Source organism: Apis mellifera, unplaced genomic scaffold (genome assembly GCF_003254395.2).
Source record: "Apis mellifera strain DH4 unplaced genomic scaffold, Amel_HAv3.1 GroupUN_3, whole genome shotgun sequence".
In the NCBI taxonomy this organism is placed as follows: Eukaryota; Metazoa; Arthropoda; class Insecta; order Hymenoptera; family Apidae; genus Apis; species Apis mellifera.
Window position 1 is genome coordinate 38,508 of NW_020555870.1, and position 14,237 is coordinate 52,744.

General features: G+C 26.5%; 1 protein-coding gene and 1 long non-coding RNA gene across 2 annotated transcripts in view; both read left to right on the forward strand.

Moving 5' to 3' along the window:
- LOC113219367 overlaps window positions 1-8,304 on the forward strand; it is a 42,366-nt gene extending 34,062 nt beyond the window's left edge. The window contains exon 4 of the mRNA XM_026445994.1: window positions 7,562-8,304. Coding sequence (XP_026301779.1) covers window positions 7,562-7,567 — 6 coding nt within the window. The 3' untranslated portion in view covers window positions 7,568-8,304. The remainder of the gene's footprint in view (window positions 1-7,561) is intronic.
- On the forward strand, window positions 1,680-3,223 carry LOC102655373. The gene is made up of 3 exons (XR_412477.3): window positions 1,680-2,806; window positions 2,915-2,969; window positions 3,050-3,223. It is a non-coding gene; the product is annotated as an uncharacterized LOC102655373 (long non-coding RNA).
- Window positions 8,305-14,237: the final 5,933 nt, after the last annotated feature.

Here is a 14,237-nt window from a genome sequence, read left to right on the forward strand (position 1 = left end):
AATTTTGTAATACTATTTAATGTAGAGAAGAAATAGATAATTTCAGATAATGGATAGCTATAAATGTTATTAATATATTAATCTAAAAATAAGTTTAGAAATAAATTTGCAAACAATTTCATGAAAAAATACAACATTAAAAATCATTTTAATCAAAACGAACAAGAAATATGAATTCGAATAATATAATATATATAATAAATATAGAAAACTGTAAATAATGAATCAAATTTATATTAATATTGTTTTAAGTATACGCGTATATGAAAGATGTTCCAAAATTCATGCAAGAAATAATTTTCATTGAAAATGCAGGTTTACAATTAAAAATTGTAAATTTTTTATTGATTCATGAAGTATACAATATACGATTATATATGGAATAGCATATCGGATAAATGGTTTCCACGGTTTTGATACATATGCACTCTTTTATTGAAATTTTCCATGATCATTTTATATAAATGTGACTGAATTTCATTGATATTACGTTGAAATTTTCCCTTCAAGATATAGATGATCATGGGCTTATTGGTATAAACTTTAGACTTCAAAAAATTCTAAAAAAAAGTCTAACGGCGTTAAATCTGGAAAGCCAATTCTGATTAAAACGAGAAATTATATGACCAGAAAATGACTCATGCAATAATTCAATTGTTTTTTGGACTGTATGGCATATGACACCGTTGTAACTAAAGGTGTCCCAAAATTAACGCAAGATTTGAATTAAATATAAAAGAAAGTTTTTAGTTTTTAGATATTTATTTTTTAAATGAATCATAAAGTACATAGGATAGGGTTATTCATACAATAGAATAACACATCGGGCAAATGGCCTCCACGGCTTTGCTGGCACATACGCACCCTTTTGTAGAAATTTTTCATGACCTTTCTGCATAATTATGGCTGAATTTCGTTGATGCAACATTTAATTTCCTCTTGTAATGCATATGTGGTTATGGGATTGTTGACATAGACCTTTGACTTCAAATAATCCCATAAGAAGAAATCAAATGGTGTTAAATCACATGATCTAGGGGCCAATTCTGATCACCGAAACGAGAGAGTATACGATCAGGAAATGTCTTATGCAGTAATTAAATTGTTTCATTGGCTGTATGACATGTGGCTTCGCCTTGTTGAAGCCACATATTGGTCACATAAATATTATCCAATTTCGACAGAAAAAATTGTGTTATCATGTCGCGATATCGAGCACCATTAACAGCTGATTGCTGCTTAATTAGTTGCTCATTCTCAAAAAAGTATGGTCCGATGATGCCTCCTTCCCAAAATCCGCACCAAACAGTGACACGTTGTGGGTGCATTTATTTTTTGCTAATCACACGTGAGTTGTTCAAACCGCAAACACGATAATTAACAAGGCCATCGAAAATGTGCTTCATCGCTTAGGATTATTTTGCTCAAAAAACCAGCATCCACTTTTTGATGATTAATAATCCATTCCACGTTGTTGTATCGTATAACGCTCCATTTTTACTAACCTTAAACTCTCAAACTGTTTTTTTTTCAGGGTTGTCAATAACTTAATGCAAAAATGGCAGCAAATTTAAATTTGCGTTAATTTTGGGACACTCTATATAATTCATAATTTATAATTTTTAAATATTTCATAATTTTTTATAATATAGTAATTGACTGTATAGTTAATAAAAAATTGTAAATATTGTGTTTATGTTTTTTAATTTTATTATGTATTTTATTGTTGAAATATATATATTTTTTTTATGAATTCGAATGAAGAATTGACTGATATGATTCACCTATAGAAAAGCGGATAGACATTGTTATAAGAAAAAATTATATATCACAAAAATTTCCTTTTCAGAGAATTCCTAATGAAAAAATATTTCAGAAAGTAATTGAACGTTTAAGGAATTTTACATGGGAATTTTATAAAAAAATTCTATTAATATAGAAATGTTCAAAACATTAAGAACTTTCAGAAGAAGCAATACTTCGGAATAGAAGAAAACTCAAATTCTAATACTAGAGAAATATTAAGAAAAGAAGGAATTAATCATATCTCGATATGGCAAATATTGAAAGAAAATGGTTTATATACTATTATCATCAGAAAGTGCAAGAGTTAATTCCTGCCGTAATTATGTATGAAGATTATTATTTTGTTCAGAAATATGAAGAAAATATAATGATAATATAAATTTTATTAAACATATATTATTTACGAATGAAACCATCTTCACAAGAGAAGATATTTAATACATACATGGCAATTCCCCATTCTATAATAAATCGAAATTTTAAAAGCAATTTTCGATAAATATATAGCTAAGTATATTAAACAATAAATTAATAGAGTCACATTTCTTGCCACGGTTAACTGGAAAATATATGCAAGATTTTTAAAAGAAGAATTGATAGCTCTTCTTGAGAAGAAAATTTAAATACATCATAAAATGCATAATTTATGCATGATGGAGCATTGGTTCATTTTTGTACTAATGTCACGAATTTTAAGTGAAAAGTTTAACAACAGACATATCGGTTGTGGAAGACCAATAGAGGCTACCAAAATCGCCTGATTTAAATCTGCTAGACTTGAAGATCCGCATTTACTTGAAGAATTTATTTTACTGTAAAAATCAAAAGTGAAAATATTTTAAAAAGAAGAATAGTTACTGAACATGAAAATATAAAAAATAACTCAAGATAAATAAGAAGAATTAAAAAAAAAATTTATAAAAAGAATATCATTATGTATGAAAGAAAGTGGTCAACATTTTTAAACAAAGTTTTGAACATATGATAGAAAATTTAAAAAGTAAGTATAAAAAAAAATTCAATTACTATTAATATTAATTTTCTGTTCTTTTTGTTTTATAATAAAAAATAAAATTATTTAATTTATAAAATATTTATTAATATTAAGGATGAAATGGAATTCTACGAACGCATGATAAGCAAATAGTATGAAGAAATGCATGGTAAGCAAAATTAAAACTAATTATTTTAAATATTATTTAATTTCTATCATTGATATTGACCATTCTTCAAATAATTTCAGATAAAGAAATTAAACAGATAAACATTTAGAGATCTATAATGGGCACTCTATTGGATTTCCACAACCGATCCATCTGTCCTTAAATTTTTTACTTAAAATTTTCTGACTACAAAAATGAACTGGTGTTTCATCATGCATAAATATATTAAATATATTAAAAGTAAATTCTAAACATGTTAAAAAATAATTAAAAGTAATTATAAATAACTTTTACGAAACAACATGTAAAAAATTAAAAATAAATTAATTGAAAAATTATTTCATACAATAAAATATAATTATAATAAAATATTGAAAAAATGTTATTATGATTTAACATACAAATGCGTGTATAAATAAACAAATAATGTAAAAGATCATGCGAGAAATTCTAGAACAATAAATTTGTTGACAAAAATGTCTCGACAACGACGACACACGAATTCGATGCTTCCTTTTTCATATCTTTTATTAAAATCATTTTAATATTAATATATCTTATTCTATTATACGAATATATTCCTTCATATTTATTAGATTATAAAAAATTTATTATATATTCTTTATTATTTATTTGTTGCGCAAAATAAGATTATGAACAAAAGCAAATAATATAAAAAATGATATGTATGTATGATATGAATATATGTAAATGATATATGTAATAAATATGAGAGCAAAGATGTATGCATCTATTTTGCTGTTTGTAGAAAATAAAATAAAAACAAGTGATCATGCGAGAAATTCTGGAACAACTTTTTAAAGAAATATCTTTATAATAATAACGTAAATATTATAAAATATGACTAAAAAAATGAGTAACGCGAGTTTTGTATATTTTTTTTATATTTTTTATTAAATTTTATTTCATCCAAATTTTAATCAGAATTATTACAATTATTATTCGTTAATTTTCAGTGATAAGACTTATTTTTATCTTGATGAATTGATTAAAATTTTCGCATTTGGTTAAAAAAATCCATGAGTAATTGTTGAGAAACAAATGCATCCATAACGTGTTACTATTTGGTGCTGATTTTGGACTGAAGACTCATCTATTGGATTATTCTTTTTCGAAAATGCGGTTAGTTAGACAATAACAATTAATGATGCCCGCTATTTCAACATGATAGTGATCCAGTAGCCTAAATTGCAAGATATGGGATGTGGATGACATGTGGTTTCAATAAGACAATGCCACATTCCATGCATAATTTCTCGTTTTGGTGATCAGAATTGACTGCCTAGATTGTACGATTTAACGTTTAAATTTTTCTTTTTGGGATTTTTTAAAGTCTAAGGATTATGCTGACAAGCTTACGATCACCGACACTTTGAAAGAGGAAATTGAGTGCTGTATCAACGAAATTTAGCCACATTTATGCAAAACAGTCATGGAATTTCAACAAAAGTGTGCGTATATGCTAGCAAAGTCATGGAGGTCATATACTCGATATGCTATTCCATATCTTATACTGTATACTTTATGATTCAATAAAAAATTTACAATTTTTAATTATAAACCTGTATTTTCTATCAAAATTACTTCTTGCGTGAATTTTGGAACACTTTATACAAACATACACATATACAAGAATTTATTATGAGTATTTTAAGTTCGATATCAAGATATACATAAATTATATATATGTTCTATAGTATATAATATACTATATAATATGATAAGATGAACAAGATAAAAGTTTAGAATTGAGTTTTAACAGATCAATACATAATATAATTATTCTAAATGTTTGAATCTGTTTTTTTTATATTTAGCAGGATTACTATTGCAAGTTAATCATCAATAGACTTAGCTCACGCTCTCACGTAAATTTGACGCTTGGAAAATTCTGTTTCGCAATGATAGAAAAAATCGATATCGAAGGATATCGCTATGAAATCTTAGCCAAAAGCCAGTTTATCCTTATGATAATTTTTTTGACATCTTTTATTGAAAACTATTTAAGCCAAAAGAATCAATAGGCCAGTTTTTGTGGGTGTCAAATATCAAGATTAAATCTTTTGCTTTTTTGCTCTATGCGAAGTTTTTATCTTCTTTGTGCTGGAATACTTATTTATTGACAGATGTACCAATTAAAGTCCTCGCTTTAGAATAGTTCTAGAATACTGAAATACGTGCTCCATCCAACCGAGTAACTAAAAAAATGAAATCGATATTTCATCAGCGATGTTACCATATCTCACTTATACTATAGTCTTTTATGTCTTCTTATAATGCCAGACTAGAATTAAATTTAACAAGAATCTTCTTTCCTCGCTAATTTTTCCAAGTCTATTTCCTTTGTTAATAGTTTTATTAGAAAATAAATAGAGACAGAAGGAATTTTATCAATCTCACTTATGTACGTCACTAATTGGATGACGCAACATTTGGCTATTTAAATGTTACAAATTTAAAATGTTTATAATTTGTTAATTAAGCCTTATCGAACATATGTATATATGCACTTTTTTCATTATTTTGATGTCTAGAATCCATCTTCCACAGGTATCCTACATATTTATTAACACATACACATATACAAGAAATATATGAAATATGTATATATGCATCAGGTTGGAAAGAAGGTTTTCACGATTTTTATATTGATATATTGATTTTATATTGATTTAAATGCTCTATTTTTGATTAATGCAAAATTCTATTGGTTTTGTATATAATTTTAATTTTGCATTTTTCGCTTTATGAAAATATCATATTTTATTTTCAAATTAGTTTTTCTGATTTCTTAAGTTATGTTAAAGACATAATGAACAAGAATTCGAACAATTTTCCTATTCAAACTAAATCGGAAAACTACGAAAACAATTCGCGAAGTGTTTGGGAATACTAACAAACATACAATATCAACGAAGTGTTTGGGTTTATTAACAAACATACTGCATATTGGTGGTTTAAAAAATTTTGATGACGAAAGCCTTGAAGACAATCAGCGCTGTAAAATTAGCTATCAGATATTGACAATAGTGACTTGAAGACTCTAGTTGAAGCTAATCCTCATACAACCGTACGAAAGTTTGTTTCTGAATTGAATGTAAAGCATATAACAATTTATAATCATTTAAGAAAATTGGAAAAACAGAAAAGCTTGATAAATTGGATGTTTGATTGGGTGCCGCAACCAAATTAAAGAACATAAAAAAAATCGTTTTGAAATATCATCTGCTCTTCTTTTGCGCAATAAAAATGATTCATTTTCTCGAACGAATTGTAACGTGCGATGAAAAATGGATTCTTTGTAATAATTGGCGACGATCGACTCATTGACTGGATCAAGACGAAGCTTCACAACATTTCCCAAAGTCAAAATTTCACCAAAAGAAGATCATAATGATAGTTTGATGATCTGTGACCAGTTTGATTCATCACAACTTCCTGAATTCTGGCGAAACTATTACAGCTAAAATGTACTGTCAATTCGATGAAATGCACGAAAAACTTCGTTTGTGTCCAATATTGCTCAACAGAAATGTTCTATCCTTCTCCACGATAATGCTTCGTCACACATCGCTCAACTGATCCTATAAAAATTGAATGAATTGGCCTACAAAACTCTACTTTATTCATACTTGCTAAATCTCTTATCCACCGATTACCATTTTTTCAAGCATTTCGACAACTTTTTATATGAGAAATGCTTCAAATCCCAGAAAGATATTGAAACAGCATTCAATGAATTTGTTGCCTCCAAGATTTCAGAATTTTATTCAACCGGAATAACAAAAGTTGTTCCTTATTGGGAAAAGTGCATTGATTAAAATGATTTTTATTTTAATTAATAAAGTTCTGAATTGAAATATGTGTATTTAAATTTAATAGTTAAAAACCGCAAGAACTTTCTTTCTAATCTAATATATGTATGTATATAAATTTGTGTGTGTGTGTGTGTGTGTGTGTGTGTGTATAACATGAAATAAATTAAATGCTTAGTAAGGAATTAGAAAATTAGGAAATAGTTAGTAAGAAATTATTTAAAAAAAAGTTCGAATAAAAGGGTAAAAAGGGTAATATTATCCGCTGGGTAACATTCCAGCAAAAGAATAATTAATAAATAATTAAATAAAAAAGAATGAATAAATTAATAAATGAATAAATTATATATCAAATGAAAGAAAATGTTGTAAATCTATCTGGATAAAATTCATATAAAATATTAAACACTAAAAAAAATAAAAAAATAAAAAACAGAAATCTTAGTTATAAAACATAAATATCAAAATTTAAAATCATAATTTTAAAGTCATAATTAAAATTATACAAATAAAACAAATAATATTATAATAATATTATAAATAAATAATATTAATAAATATATGAACAAATATATATGTATATATATATATAATATAAAATGAGTAAAAGTTGTTAAAAAATCACATCCTTTAAAACGTTTTTTACTATTCAATATGAATAGCAAAAGGAAGCATTTGCGGCATGTTATACTTTATTGTTTTAAAAAAAGGTGATAATGAAAATGATACTGCAGATGAAATTTGTATTGTTTACAGGAATGATGCTATAACCATTACGACCATCCATAATTGGTTTGAGAGATATAGTGCTGGCAATTTTGACTTGAAAAATGAAGGACCCTACGGCCATCCAGCAACGATAAATATGGATCTTATCAAGACCATGCTTGCTGAAAATCCGCGATGCACAGTGTGCAAGAGATAGTGAATGCCATTAATATTTCCAGGAAAGCTGTAGATAATTTTTGGAGAATTTGGGTTCTACAGCTATTGATGAAAACCGACTTTATGAAATAAAGTCTCTATGTGCAATTTCCTTCTTCAAAGACATGAAAGAGATCTTTTTTTAAAGAGGCTTATCACTGAAGAGTAGACTTGGATTTTGTATCAAAATGTATCGAAAACGCACTTGATTTAAGAACGATAGACCTTCAACTGTCGCGAAACCTAGACTTCGCGAAACCTGAAGAAAGTTTTTTTATCCATTTGTTGGGATTGGAAATGTATAATCTATTATGAGCTCCTTTCTCAAAATAAAGCTCCTTTCTCATCAATTTTAGAAAATATTCTTTTCGTGATAAATGGCTCCAATTCGTAAGCGAAAAAAAACGCACTTCGAGGAATATTTTGTAAATAAACCCCAACAATTTTGGAAAAAGAGAGGCTTTCTGAGAAATAGAAGAACAAAACGATGATAGAGCAGAATGATTCATATATAATACAATAAATTAATCTTAAACAAAAAATATCGTATATTCATTTCGTATCAAAAAAAAAGAAACAAACTTATAGGACATCCTAATATATTTTGATCTAAGCTTAGAGACATTGTCAAAAAAATTTTATGATTTTTAATGTTAAATCATTCCAAGGTATTGATCATCACTTTTGGTATTTCTCGACTTATAATTATAGGAATTATCTCGCTATTTGATGTTTTTAATTTATCCTTTTGAAATAAGATGGGCAATTGCAGGTATAATATTTAATATCTTTTTCTTACTATTCCCAAGATAGCTTCCATCCTTATAACGGATTATAATATGGATCACGAAAATCTTGCTCTTTTATAATTAATTCGAGGATTACTTGACTCTCAACCGCTATTTGGGAATTTTTACAATGATAAAATCGATTGTGTTGAATGCACTTTATTTTGTTATATGTGGATTGAAAGAGAATATGCGTGAGCATTATGTACTTAGTATTTCTTACAGAATATACATTTGTTTGAGGGCTCTGTTCATTGTAACTTTGTTCCTTTGTTTGTGATACACTTTGTTATGTGATATCGGTCCAAAGCGATAGAGTTATCGGATATCTTGATAGTTTTAACAGAGTTGGATTATAATAGAATTATAAATTTTCTATTTTGTCATTGATAAATGTATTGCTTTTTCTTGGACTCCCAACATTTTAATTCTCGTTTCTTTGCATCTGCCCATCTACTTATCGATTTATATAATCGGCCAATTGAGTTTGGTCAAGTTTTAAATTTATTTTCTAATCCGTGCGAAGGCTTGAATGACGTTATTAAAGAATTATAATCCCTTTAAATCGAAGCTGATGCATATAATCTCCAGCTTTAGAAATCTAGTTTCCCATTTCATTTATCCGCATAAATAAAATTTGTAGACACTAACGAATGTAGAATATTCTTGAAAATTATGGTCAAGTTGCCTCAACATTTTCATTGATGCCACTTCTGTAATTAAAAATAATAGGGATAAATGGAAAGTAAATTTATCTTATGGGTTTTTTCTTCTTATGGCTTAATTAACTTATTCCAAAGAATGAATGCAACTCTCAATCTCATTCGTGTTTCCGCAAACGAGATATGCTCTCTATTATTAAAATAGAGATCAAAATCTTTCATATGATAAGTATGTCTCATTGGTACATCAAAAGGCATTTAGATATCGTTATGGACATATTTAGATAATTCTCTGTTATTTTTAAGACATTCCTGACCAAGAATTCATTACTAATATTAGGTCATCGGCGAAGGTCAAACAGGATATATTTTATTTCTCGTTATTAATTTTATATTCAGGTTGTTTCTTCAACACGAAGAGAAGTAGTTCTAAAAAAATATTAAAACACAGGGTGATAAAGGATCTTCTACTTCACTCCGTGGAACAAATGGACAGTTGACCTATCGTATTGTATATGAGTTTACATATTTTGGTCATTGACTGTACTGCTTGTGAACGCCCTTTTCGTAGAGTAATGTATCAAATGTTTTTCTAATATTCAATTGTATTACGATCAAGCCTTCTTGCACTTTGTTTTATGAGATTTCGGTCAGAACATATTATTATAATATTCTTTTTTCTGGTGTAAAAAAAGATCTTTTGATAAAGGATGCAATTATGCCTTAAATTTTATATCGATTATATATAAATCTAATATAATCAATATAAGAGGAATATAATTCTCGAATTCATTATTATTCTTTTTCTTTTTAAGAAATAAGAAATAAGTGCGATTTCAAGAAATAGGCTGCAATTCAATAATTATTAAAAGATTATATAACTTCCTGAGAATATTTACTACTTCATAGGATTATAGTTGGCATTTTTTGATCTCGTCAAGGCCAGGAACAATGTCTATTTTGGTTTTGAATGATCCGATTTCTCACGTTAGATGAATGAGAGAAAATCATTGAGAAAAAAATATTTCTCTAAATCATTCAAGTTAAACAGATTTCTTTCATAATTCTCATATATATGTCTTACGTTGACGTAATGAAAGACTTGAAGAAAAAATTTCTCTTGTACCCACTGCAAACATATTTGACAAGAAGGCCTCGATTTTTCTCTAAAAATTTTAAGTTTTATATAAAAAAGATACTGCTGTTAAATCTTCTTTCGCGATCTTCTCTTGGTCTTTCTCCACCAATAGATACAACACCAGTTGGTAATACAAGAACAATTTCTTTTAATGCGATACTACTGGTGCTTATCCAGATGATGGATAATCAAGTTACAGTAACTTCTTCCATTAATTTAAAAAGTTTTAATATCATAATTTCAAAAAAGAATATTATAAAATTGGCGAAAGAAGAGGTAAGAAAAAACTCTTGTCAAACTAATTCTTACTGGCTTGTCAGTGAAAGAAAGATTGAAAAATCAAGAAAGAGAAAAAAGAATGAAAAAACATATAAAAGAATAACATATAAAAAATATATAAAATATAAATTTTTGAATAAGAAACAATAGTGATAGAGAAAAAGTGATAGAAATCAAGAAATTATAAATAACAATAAGAAAATATTATTAAAAAATCAAATAAAAATTATTAATAAACATGTATATATAAAAATAAATTAGAATCAGAAAATAAAAATGTCTTATATTTAATTTGTTTCAAAATTTCTAAACAAGAGGAACAATAAATTCATTTTAGGAATGAAATAATATATCACATAAAATCTAAAAAACTTATTGATGGAATACTCAAGTTAACAATTGCGATATCTGTATACAATTAACGAAAGACTGATATACTATTGGCATCTCATATCAAATTTTGTTTGTTTTTCAAATTTTTTCTTCCTTCCTTTCCCTCGTATAAATTTAAAATTTGTAATAAATGTATATATATATATATATATATATATATATATATATATGTGTATACATTTATTACATACACATATATATATATGTATGAATATCTTATTGTGTTATAACACGGACAATTGATTATTAATCTATATTTCTTTAACATAATTATTTGAATTGTAATTATTTATTTCATTCGAATTTTTAATTATACATGTGTTATTATTTATTCGGATTTTTTTCTTCATTTTTTTATGTTATATGTTATTCTTTGAATAAAAATACATATTTATTTTGTATTTATTTTATTTATATTTATAATATAAATTAGCATAATATATTATACAAATAATTCATTAATATTTTGTAATATTTCGGCGATTTTATGCTTGATCACGTCTCTTTTCGATCAATTTCGAAAGAGATTTCGCCATAACAGCGATTTTCATGAGTATTTTTACAATTTTTATCAAAATTGATTATTCACCAATTTATCTTTATTATCTTCGAAGATTAAGCGGTTTTAAGATTATAGAATTTGGAATTCTGTAAATTTCAAAATTTCCTCTTTTTTATACGACAATAGCGTTTTAATCGCTTGTATATAAAATAATCAGTGGAAATTGAGTGTAAAGAGTAATGTTTCCCGCTTGCAATCTCCACAAAATATCGCATGTACTATCTTCTACTATCTTCTATACTTTCTATCTTCTATCTGATAATATATCAATTTTAAGATTACCGAATTTTAAGAATTCCAAAATTTCCGCATTTTTATACGACATTTTAAACTCATTATGCTCAATTTTGGCTGATTATTCTATGACAAACGGTAGAAATAAAGTCGTTATAAAGAACGTTGTTATAAGAAACGTTATAGGAGTCGTTATAAGAAACGTTATAAGAATCATTATAAGAAATGTTATAAAGAACGGGAAATTTTGAAATTTTTAGATCTAGGTAATATTAAAATCACTTTATCTCCGAAGATAATAATAATATAATACATATATCATTATAGTTATATACATATCCATACACAAATCATATACGTATATACAAACACACCAGAAATAATATATACACGTACATACAGAAATGATATATATATATATATGTATATATATATATATATATATATATATATATATTATATATATATATATATAATTCACATAGCAAGCATCTGATGCTCATGATATATAATACAATACCATTTTCATCTTTTGGTTTGCTACATCCAGCACGTCCAATGTCGGCGCAACTTGAAAATTATATGCATCTTGTTAATTTACGCATATGGTTCATATTAATTGCGGAGCAACACAAGAATCAATTGAAAGTCATACATTTCATTATAAGTACAAACGGGTAATGTATTATATTTTTGTATGAATTTATTACAATATGTATATTGCTATTTTTACTTCATTTTAATATTTTATTATTTAATAGAAAAAAAAATTGAAAATGAAGATACTATTGAAAAATGTACTATATGTTTATCTGAATTTGAAGACTGTGAAAGTGTCAGATATAATTATTTTTTATATACGTAATAAGTAGTATTTCTTTAGTAACTATTTTTTTATTTTATATATAATATTTTTTTTAATGTTTTTATATAGGAGGCTTCCATGCATGCATTTATTTCATATAGACTGTGTCGATCAGTGGTTATGTACTAATTAATGCTGTCCTATATGTCGAGTGGATATCGAAATTTTTCTACACAAGAAATTTGAAAACACTGCGTAGTTGAAAGCCGATTTTAATCATTTGTTTTTGTTTTTAAGCATAATTAGATAATATGCTCATCTAAATATTTTAAAAAATCTTATACATGAGTAAATCTTTTTCTGACACTACTATGAATGTTGATATAAAAAATTTTATTGTGAATAATCAAAATATTGATAATGGAATAGAACTAAGTTCCTGAAGTTGTAGGCGAGATTTGTTTTGATTTCTTATCTTTGCATCTATGGATCATGGATATTAATAATAGTGTACATAAAAATGTTAGGATTGTTTATTATGCAGTATAATATTAATAAAACATGTATTTTGTCCGATAATTTATCTTGTATATAATATTTCGAATAATAACAAATTGTTAGATTATAGGAAACATATGAAGTGATACAAGTCTTCATGTTTTTTATTCTACTTTTTTAATATGTGTCATATACACATAAAAAAAGAAAAAAGAAATTTTAATTATTGATAACAGTCAATATAACGAATATAATGAAAAAATATATTCCTGTAGTAATTTTCCAATGGGTGCTATATTGATATAAATTTTATATACACTAAATATATTCTAATGATGCGAAAAGAATTAAAGATTTCATATTTGAATGATTTCTTGAGACTATGTATACTTTTCATAAGTTTTTATATTAAAAGAATTTTTTAATAAAACTAAACTATAATAATTTATTATTAAAAATTATTTATTTTTCATAACGATATATTGTTATGAAGATATTGTTATAAGATATATTGTTCTAATCTTAGGTCTACCGGAAAGTTCTATCCGTTTTTGGAATAAAACAAAATACAAATTTTTTCTTATCGCCAATTAACTTTATTGAATAATATAATTGCCATTATTATTAATGATCTCTTGCCAGCGCGAGGGCAATTTGTATATCCCATTTTTGAAAAATGTTTCATCTTTTGATGCGAAAAATTGAACCACTGCTTGTTTGACATCTTCTTCATTTTTGAATTTTTTGCCCGTCAAAAAATTTTGTAAGGATAAAAACAAGTGATAATCAGAGGGTGTTATGTCCGGGGAATATGGGTTTCCCAGCCTACTTCTGCAATTTTTTGACATGTCCCTAAAGCGTGGTATTATCGTGGTGTAGTATGATGTCCTTCCTATTGAACATTGCCAGCCTCTTTTTTTAGACCGCTGTCTTTAAATTATCCAGTTGCTGACAATACTTCTCCGAATTGAGCTTTTCGTTCGGTTTTAAAAGCTCATAATGTATTGGTCGAATGTCCCACCATATACACAACATTCTCTTATTCAGAGTCAAATTTGGTTTAGAGGTGGAAGGCTAGGTTTTCCGGGTTCACAATATGCCTTTTCCCCCCCCCCCTTTTTTTTTTCCTTTTTTGGGTGGGGTGTGGTT